General features: G+C 48.8%; 4 protein-coding genes across 4 annotated transcripts; 3 read left to right on the top strand and 1 right to left on the bottom strand.

Moving 5' to 3' along the window:
• Nucleotides 1-1,316: 1,316 nt before the first annotated feature.
• BDV37DRAFT_283296 (ZZ type zinc finger domain protein) lies at nucleotides 1,317-4,095 on the top strand (the record flags this gene model as incomplete). The annotated part of the gene is made up of 4 exons (XM_032087262.1): nucleotides 1,317-1,451; nucleotides 1,660-2,482; nucleotides 2,566-2,777; nucleotides 2,827-4,095. The coding sequence occupies 4 exons, from the start codon at nucleotides 1,317-1,319 to the stop codon at nucleotides 4,093-4,095; spliced, it is 2,439 nt and encodes an 812-aa protein (XP_031941137.1).
• A 507-nt stretch (nucleotides 4,096-4,602) lies between these two features.
• BDV37DRAFT_123081 (uncharacterized protein) lies at nucleotides 4,603-6,352 on the top strand. Its single transcript, XM_032078620.1, has 2 exons — nucleotides 4,603-5,241; nucleotides 5,304-6,352. Exons 1-2 carry the CDS (start codon nucleotides 4,930-4,932, stop codon nucleotides 6,261-6,263), a joined length of 1,272 nt encoding a protein of 423 aa, XP_031941136.1. The 5' UTR covers nucleotides 4,603-4,929; the 3' UTR covers nucleotides 6,264-6,352.
• Nucleotides 6,353-7,318, bottom strand: BDV37DRAFT_122978 (putative isochorismatase family hydrolase). Its single transcript, XM_032078618.1, has one exon. It carries the CDS (start codon nucleotides 7,123-7,125, stop codon nucleotides 6,442-6,444), a length of 684 nt encoding a protein of 227 aa, XP_031941135.1. The 5' UTR covers nucleotides 7,126-7,318; the 3' UTR covers nucleotides 6,353-6,441.
• On the top strand, nucleotides 7,319-8,822 carry BDV37DRAFT_122979 (uncharacterized protein). The gene has a single exon (XM_032078619.1). The coding sequence runs from the start codon at nucleotides 7,512-7,514 to the stop codon at nucleotides 8,652-8,654; it is 1,143 nt and encodes a 380-aa protein (XP_031941134.1). The 5' UTR covers nucleotides 7,319-7,511; the 3' UTR covers nucleotides 8,655-8,822.
• Nucleotides 8,823-9,115: the final 293 nt, after the last annotated feature.

The raw sequence follows: 9,115 nt of genomic DNA, 5'->3' as shown, positions 1-9,115 counted from the left end.
TTTTTTTTCCTCATTTTAACACAAAATATCATTCTCGTCTTCGTTCGTATCATTCTGTGATCAATTTCGTTTGCAATTCTCTTCTTTTCCTTTATTGTCCTTCTTTTTCCTCTTTTGTTTTCACTATCCATACTTTGTTGCGATGCTAAATGCTTACCATTAAAATCTATGATGGCCGTTCATATCCTTAGTAGCTTTGAACGATGTGCTTTTTGCTGGGGCTTTCTTTCGCTTTCTTCCTTTCGGATACGGTCTTGTCTGTTCTGCTCCTCCCATCCGCTCTGTCTTAATCGCGGTTAGATTAGGATTTCATGCATATTTTCAGCGTTTGTTTTTCATCATTGTCTGTTGTCAACGGATCTATGTCGGAAGATGTCTCACGTTTTATAAGGATACCATCATTTTCATCTGAAGGATGATACGACAATGGTTTTTTTTTATTATTTTTAGCTGGTGATTAGCGGTTTGTTCTGCAACGAGCCCGGGCAGATACTTCAGTCGCACCCTCCAGGGATTGATTTTGGAGTAATGTGTGCTATCAAGGCTTTCTGTAGTTTGACACAACTTCGCATATCGATCCATGAGTATCTCTATCCAATGTAGGCCGGTGCTATTGACGTTTGTACTACCTGTAAGCATGGATGCAAAGGGAAGAAAGGAGTTGGTAGTAGAAGTAAAACAATGAAGAAAAACTACGTCGTTTGAATGGGGCCCTTTGAAGGCCCCTATTCTATTGGCAGCAAGCCGATCAATGACCACTAAGGTCTGTGTCAGGAAGATGTGCATGTACATACCGTACCTCCACAGGGTTCTAAAGCTAGGCATGCAGTATGTCTGTAGGGTATGTGACGTAGTTCCAGGTTGGTATATTACATACACACTCTGGAGCACTAGGAACTTAGTACCAAAGGTTAACTAACTTAGGTTCTCAGCAGCCACCAGCCAACCACCAACGGGGATGCCCCGGAAGCCTACTGGGCTTCACCGCCCCCCGCCGAATGCAGCAAAGCAGATGACCACCTACCCCCGTCAAGGCGTCGCCCTTTAATCCATCGATTCCTCTTTTCTTCTTCTCTTACTTTACCTACCTGACTTCACTTCCAACAATCTTATTTACATCATCGTCATCATCATCATCATCATCACTTTCTTCCGCCTCCATCCCACAGTCATTTCATTCAACCAACGCCATCCAGGTAGCTCGATACTTATCACTGATCTATCCTTTCTCATCACTAGCGTGCCCGCTTCCTTATCTCTAGGGGCATGTTTGGGATCTCAAGTGATTTCATCGTCTAGGGAAACTTGAAAACATCATGTCGACCTCTGCGTCCCAGGCTACTTCCGTTAACCCGAATACCTTAATCACGGTCAAGGTGCTTTACAATGACAATACTCGTCGCTTCAAAATCCCTCTAAAAGAGCTTGAAGCTCGTGTTCTCCCCCAAAAGGTGCGTCTCCACCCTAGCTCCGACCGGAGCTTACAGTCTTCCCTTGTATGGTGTAGATCCTCTTTACTTCTTGGAAATTTCCACTTTGAAAGGCTTCCGTCACCGAGGTTTAATTTCTCTGGAAATGAAAAGAAATAATTAAAAGATGTTTCCCACACAGAGTTACTAAATCTTCTAGCCTCATTACTGATGTGATTCTCGTATGTAGCTCCGTCAGCTTCTTGGCATCCCGAGAGATGTTAACGTCACTCTTGAACGTTTATCTGACAGCGCCGGTTGTTATATCCACCTGGACAGCGAAAACAGTGCTGTCTACAAGCAACTCTACCGTGCTGCAAAGGCCAAACTGAAACTTCGAATCAGAGTTACGGAGGTTGACACTACTACCTCTCAATCACCATTACCCGCAGAAGATTCCTCTGAGCACCAGGATCAGGTGAGATACAGCTACCTTCAAACAGTATTAAGCTCTCCGCTCCCTGAAGGCTCGGCTAAAGCTGTTTCCGAATCGCCACATGATGCTGTGAAGCCCACCGAAACTGAGCCCGGGGCCATGCAATGGTCTAATACGGGTGTGGTAGCTCCCGAGCCACCACACCAAGACTTTAGCTTGGGCCAGGATAACCTCAACACCCCCGTGGTCTCACATAAGTCTCCCACAGGTGTCTTTTGCATTGATTGCAATCATTGTGGTTTATCTATTCCTAATGAGCACTACCACTGCAGTATCTGTGATGATGGTGATTATGACCTATGTCTCCATTGTGTAGACTCGGGTGTTACCTGTCCAAATGAGGACCACTGGTTAATTAGACGCATCGTTAAAGATGGCATTGTCACCAACAGCACCACAGAGACTGTTGCTCCTCGAAAGCTCCAGACTGATGGTCCCGAGGAGTCCCCCGAGAAGGTCGAACAGAAATCAAAGTTTGTCCCAGAATCCGTCTCTGAAGACACTCCAAAGACTTCACCAGTTGTTGTTGAAGTCCCTATCCACTCGGAAGCCCGGATTTGCAATGCTTGTCTCAAGGGTACGTTTCTCTCTATTTCTTATACCCCTCCCCTCTATGTGGCGGCTCCTAAGGCATATTATTCGTATACTAATTAGAGACAGAATTTAACGAAACCAAAATGGTCACTTGCCTTCAGTGCAAGGACTATGATCTTTGTATCACATGCCTTCTGAAGGATGCCCATGGTCATCACCCAGCTCACAACTTTTCTCTTCTTCATGACGGGCCCTTCTGTCTGAAGAATTTGGTTTTGTCCCGCTGTAAACCTGGACGCCGCTATCAACATGCCGCCATCTGTGATGGCTGCGAGAAGGTGGGTTATGTACTTGCGAATTCGTGACTGTAAACTAACACATCTTTAGAATGTCGTCGGTGTGCGCCATAAGTGCCTCACCTGTCCTGATTGGGATTATTGCTCTGAGTGTTTTTCAAATGCGCCAGAGACTCATCCTGGTCATCGATTCGCTCCAATTTATGAGGCCATATCTGAGCCATCTCAGGCTCATGAGGTCCACTATGGCATCTTCTGTGATGGGCCCCTTTGCAAGAACAAGGCAGTCCCTGGATATATAACTGGGGTCCGTTACAAATGCTCTGTGTGCTACGATCTCGATTTCTGCGCCAGTTGTGAGGCGCTTCCGACCAATACGCATAACCGAACTCACCCAATGGTCATGCTCAAGACCCCTGTTCGCAATGTTACTATCAGTACACTCCAAGAGGATAGATTCGGAGGATCTACAGTCGCCCTTGGCGATCATGCTCAAAGATCCCCATCGACCCAAGCCATCAATTCGGTGGAACCCGAACGCTGTATCCCCGATGTGCCCGTTAAAGAAGAGTCGGGGTTATCACAAGACAGTGAGACCGTGAAGCAGGAACGTCCACTTTCGAAGGAGCAGCCAATTAAAACTGAGAAGTCCACTAACAATGCGGCTTCCGGATACGACGCTCTATTCGTGCGTGACACTGTACCTGACAGCACCATTATGTCGCCTAACAAGGTGTTCCGTCAGACCTGGACTCTCTATAACCCCGGCCCGCTTGCGTGGCCTGCTGGAAGTGACGTGCGCTTTGTTGGTGGTGATTCAATGTTCAATGTCGATACCAACCACCCTTTGAGTCTGGACTCTATCTCTGCTGCTATGGAAAGCAACAAGTTGTCAGAGCCGCTAGAGCCCGGCCAGAGCTCCGACTTCACTGTAACACTCAAAGCTCCCAGTCGAGTAGGTACTGCCATCTCGTACTGGCGACTGAAGCTCCCAAATGGCATGCCCTTCGGTCATAGACTGTGGTGTGAGATCCAAGTACGGGAAAATGTACCTTCTATCAAAGGCCCATCTCCATCTGGCTTGGAGCCGGAGGGAGCACACGGCTCGGAAAGCGCCGAAAGCCATATGATCTTCCCTAAACTGGAGAAGGAGTCCCCTGACGCAAGTGCCTATGAAGGGGGTATTGTAGCACCAGTGGCTCCCTCCGTGTCCAACCCGTCTGAGCAAGATGTCCTGGAAGATGTGGAGAGTCTGTCGTTGGGTGATCATGAAACGGAGAACGGGTTCTTAACTGATGAAGAGTATGACATTTTGGATGCCAGTGACCAGGAATTTATGGATGTCAAGTCGCGTGAGTGATTCTGTTAGGCCTTGCTATCGGTGGCTACCATGAAGGTCATGCACTGATCTCGACGGATCTTGTCCGATGAAAAGGAGGAGTGGGTCAGGTAAGGATGAAAGCAATTTGCAGTGTGATTGGCAAAAAGAAAATCTGAAAGCCAGTTTGGGATTATCATTTTTTTTTTTTCCTTTATTCATCCATTGTCTAATTTGATTTTGCGTGCGGCTATTCAAGGGATAATAATACTACATCTCCTCTAAGAAGCTGTTCTGGAACTGCCTAACATGGAGGTCGGAATGACAAACAAACAACAAAACAGACAAAATGAATTAAGTTTTCTCGGGTAGACCATTCTCTCTCTCTCTCTCCTCCCCAACCGTGACGATCTTTTTACTTTTTTCCTTCCTTTCTCCACTGTGTTCCTCAACTGTGTTCCACATTCCGAGGTTCTTTTCGGCCCAAAGTCGCAACGACCTGTTGATTTGTCGGTCGCCTCAGTTACGCTCCACTCCCATCTTTGGATGTCCTCCAGAGTATGGACAGTAGGAGTTATGCACACCGTATGGAGTACATTGTTGTTGATCCCTTGGAGGGGCCGGCACTCCCCATAAAATTGCTCACCATCCCTCCGAGACTAAATGGACGTGTTCATCGAAGAATCGCACCTGCCGAGTAGGATCTTCCGCTCTTTCCAACCACAATATAGATCTGGATGATCTGATAGTATCGGTGAAAGCTACGACTATCGCCGCCTTTCTGTTCCTCGTCTACTGGCATACCATCCTTGGTACTGTTGAGAGAAACCCCAAGCGGTACCGCTCATAGACGATAAAGGAAAGTGTATCACCGCCATGGGGAGTTTACTCAATCTTGCTATCCTTACCATCTTGGTGGCGACGTTCTACGGCCCTGTATACCGGCAGCTGACTGTGTTGGGAGTGCTCCGGAAAGCCACAGACGAGGTAAGATTGGCAGAGCAACAGGCCTTCCACAGAATTGAAGACACGATGCAATGTGAAGATCTACATTATTACATGCCTTCCCATAAGATCTTCACTGCCTGTGAAGACTCTGTGCTGCCCCGATTCAAGTGGTTTCCTCCCTTAGGGAATTTCGAAGGGCCGGTGGATTCGACTGGGTCCATCCATGTCATTGATCCCAGGGTGAGCTTGTCCGTATCTTTCGCTCTCAAGGTGTGGAACTGAATCGAGTGTATCCTGTCTAGACCATGAAATCGACACGTCTAGCCTTTGAAAACTTCGCTGGCCCCTTAATCACGCATGGGATAGAAGTCCTGGAAGACCCGGACAGTCCCGATGCCGTCTATATCTTTGCTGTGAACCATTTGCCAAACTTGGCGTATTACCATGCTGGTCTACATTCCCAGGAAATTCCGAAGGCGCGCTCGCAGGTTGAGCTCTTTCATCATGTTCTTGAAACTAACACGGTCCGGCATGTGCGCTCCATCAGGCATTCACTGATCGCTACCCCAAATGACATTATTGCTGAGAGTCCTCTCTCCTTTTATGTTACTAATGACCACTTCTACCGTGAGGGCTTCAAGCGTCAAATCGAAGATCTTTTTCCTGCAGCCAAGTGGTCTAACATCGTGCATATTCAACTGGACAGCCTTGAATCAGAGCAGGCAGAAACCGGCGTTGATGCTAAAGTGGCGTTGACTGGATTACAAAACAACAACGGTCTTGGACATGGCCAATCGGAGGGGGAACTACTCATCTCTAATGCCATCGGCGGGATAATGTATCGTGGCCGGACGAATCCTGAAACCCACAATATCTCTATCGTGGACGAGGTTCATTTCGATAGTTCTATCGACAACCCGAGCTATTATGCGGACCCATACCGGACTTCCTCTGATGACGCCAGTGGCTACGTGCTCGCAGGGCTACTACGAACCATCGACGTAGCTAAGAATCATGCCGATCCAAATGGTAAGGACGGTGCTATGGTGTGGTATACACGTCCCAAGGCCACAAAGGAAGAAGGGGGTCCTGTAGAATGGGAGACTCGCTTGATATTTGAAGATGACGGAACGAACATTAGGTCGAGTAGCACAGCATTGTTAGTCCCCATTGAGCCGAAGCCCCAAGAGAAGAAGAAAGCGTGGCTGTTCGTAACCGGCTTTGTCTCAGAAAGTGTTATTGCTGTTGAAGTCTTGCTATAATGCTCCAAGGGCGAGTGCCCTGTGGTGACGGGATACGGGGAATGTCCACTAAATTAAACCATATGGATTTCAGAGCCGAGGCGACACGAAAGCAGATTGATTGATGGAACATGACTTAAAGTATAAATGGCTAGCCAAGAAGATACCTCGAGGTGTAACAGCATTGCTCGAAATTGATTCAATTCATTTGCTTCAAAGCTTTCACAACATCCTCCGTCTTCATTACGTCGGCGAACTCGCCTTCTAAGCTCGCCACTGAAACGGCATGGACAGTCTCAGCATCGAAGCCCCCCTTTGCCCAAGTTGCCGTAGCATCAGCAACAAGTACGATGTGCCCCCGATCCACGCGGGCCTGGTTAGGCATGCCATCTTCTGGGTCAAGTGCCGAGGGCCCGTCGGGGTACCGGTCCACGACCCCTAAGTTCGCTGCCATGCGTACCGTGGTCGATACACAATGGTCTGTTGTGAGGCCGGCAAAAAGAATCTGCCGAATCCCTCGAGTACGAAGATGCACTTCCAGGTCGGTCCCTATGAAGCTTGAATTGACACACTTCCACATAATCACTTCAGATCCGTCAGCCGCCGGCTGGGCAACATCAAGTGGCTGGATACCGTTTCCGGGGTCATTGCGGTGGAGAGGGGAATTTGGGGTAGTTGACGAATGGAAGATGTGAATTATTTCCTTGGCGTTTCCCCCTCCAGTTTGGTTCTTGATGGCGGCTCGAAAGGCCTGGATGAGAGATAGGATGTTGTCCTCGTAGGACGGATTGGAGCGGGAGGTCCCCCAGTAAGTTGGGTGAGTGAAGGCTGCTTGGTTGTCGATGAGCACCAGCGCTGTGGGGAGACTCCAGTCAAGAGACATGGTTTATTTGTGTGAGAGTGTGTGTGTATACAACTTGTAGTATCCGTGATGGTTGGAAAGGTGAGATAAATCAATCCCAATTATAGAGAATAGACCATGGAGAGTGAGTCATTGCTGTCACCTTGGCCATGACTAATATCACGATGACATCGAATGCCAAAGAAGATCAGTTCGTTCCCTTCCAAGCATGTTGCGTCGAAAGTCGATGACAACATAGCAAGGAAAGTAATTTAGCATGCCTGGCTGCCTCGGCGCCTGAAGAGCCTGGTCTCCTATCCTGAATGCCCTAGGCATCCAACACGCCGGTCCTCTTGGTATCACATCAGCCTTCGAGCAATCAATTCCTTCTCCCCTTCAACCCCCTCCCCCCTCCATACTTTGGGAGAATGTCATCCTCTCTTGGTGCCCAGAAGGCCCTTGTCACCCGGTCCTATCCGTTGTTCTCTACCCCCTTTTCAGCTCTTCCACAGCATCACCTTCGGCGGCGCGATATCTACCTTACCTCCCGTGGCCACGCTTCATCTTCCAAAACTCATACTCGTCCCTCTTCCTCCGCCCAGCCAGCCACGTCCAGAGTCCCTTCTACATCTTCAACTGCAACCACATCTCTAGCCAACGATGTCAACCCGCCACCCAGCACTCGCCCGGCCGATCTCGACCTTCCAGACCCGGTTTCACGCTCCGCCGCAACGGCCGATAAGTTAAAACGTTATATCGCAATGGGTCGCGCATATCTTTCTTTCTACAAAACCGGCCTCAAAAATGTCTACCATAACTATCGCGCCTCCTTGCCTATCCGTCGCTCGCTCGGTCTCCCCGCTTACCTCCCTACCTCTCCTCCGCCTGCTCCGCCGTCGTCCAATTCTCAGAGTAAGAAGAGCACTGCATTGCGCAAAGCAATCGAGTCTGTTCAACTCAGCCGCTCAAGCTTCCAATTGGTTCGTCGCGCTGCCTATGATGTCCGGCGCATGATCCCTTTCACTCTCATTCTCATCGTGTGCGGGGAGATGACACCCTTGGCTGTCCTAGCCTTCGGGAACGCCGTCACGCCGTTCACCTGCCGTGTCCCTCGGCAACTGGAGAAGGACCGCGTGCAGCGGGTGGCCCGGAAACGCGCCGCCTTGGTCGCGCAGCAGGCAGCCACGAGTGGATCCGTTACGCCGCCTGTCGCGGGATCGGATGTAGAGCTGGATATACTGGTCAAGATGTATACAAATCTGGAATGGATTGAAAGTGCGAGCGCCGAGGAAATCCTGCGCGCATGTGCGGTGCTGAATCTAGCGAAGACACATACTCGACCTTCCGGACTGATGTCGCTGTATCGGGCGAGGCTGCGGCGGTATGCAGAGTACTTGTCTTTGGATGATCAGTTGATTAGACGCTGTGGGGGTGTTCGAGCGATGGAGGGTGTAGAGGTCAGGATTGCAGTGGAGGAGCGCGGTGGTGTTGGTGTGACGGAGGGTAAAGAAGGCTGGGATGCGGAGAGGGAGGAGAGACGCTGGCTAGAGAAATGGCTAGAGAGGAGGTAGGTTGGTTTATTCCATGTGTTATACTGTAGATTCAATCTGTCTCTGTAAACTAGCGGGTCTGTGTTATACATATAGATACAGATATTTAGACGTAACCTGTCTCGTTTACCCTCAACGATGGGCTACTTATCATACTATAATCTACTAGACTCTCGAGATGCATTGAACGATCACCATAGCAAGCGAAAGTGCTGTTGAAAGAAGGGAGAAAGGGATTTTACTGTAAAACATGCCATTGATTCATGTTCGCCCAGACGATCCGCTATACGCCGCAGTTCCCCCTACATAACGCTTATATATCGCCACAGATATCGTATACCCTCATGCAAAGGATCGAAAAATGGTATCGTACGCTAATATCCGGATATTAGAACAAAACGTAATAATAATAGTGGTAGGAGTAGTAGGAGTAGTAGTCGTGGCTTTTTGGTTTTTTTTTTTTTTTTTTTTTTTTTTTTTTT

This window comes from Aspergillus pseudonomiae (assembly GCF_009193645.1).
Source record: "Aspergillus pseudonomiae strain CBS 119388 unplaced genomic scaffold BDV37scaffold_35, whole genome shotgun sequence".
In the NCBI taxonomy this organism is placed as follows: Eukaryota; Fungi; Ascomycota; class Eurotiomycetes; order Eurotiales; family Aspergillaceae; genus Aspergillus; species Aspergillus pseudonomiae.
This window is presented reverse-complemented; position numbering and strand designations above follow the sequence as displayed.

Coding starts and splice junctions, on each gene's coding strand:
- BDV37DRAFT_123081 (XM_032078620.1), top strand. CDS start 4,930: ATGGGGAGTTTACTCAATCTTGCTATCCTTACCATCTTGGTGGCGACG. Junction 5,242..5,303: donor TCCATGTCATTGATCCCAGG/GTGAGCTTGTCC, acceptor TATCCTGTCTAG/ACCATGAAATCGACACGTCT.
- BDV37DRAFT_122978 (XM_032078618.1), bottom strand. CDS start 7,125: ATGTCTCTTGACTGGAGTCTCCCCACAGCGCTGGTGCTCATCGACAAC.
- BDV37DRAFT_122979 (XM_032078619.1), top strand. CDS start 7,512: ATGTCATCCTCTCTTGGTGCCCAGAAGGCCCTTGTCACCCGGTCCTAT.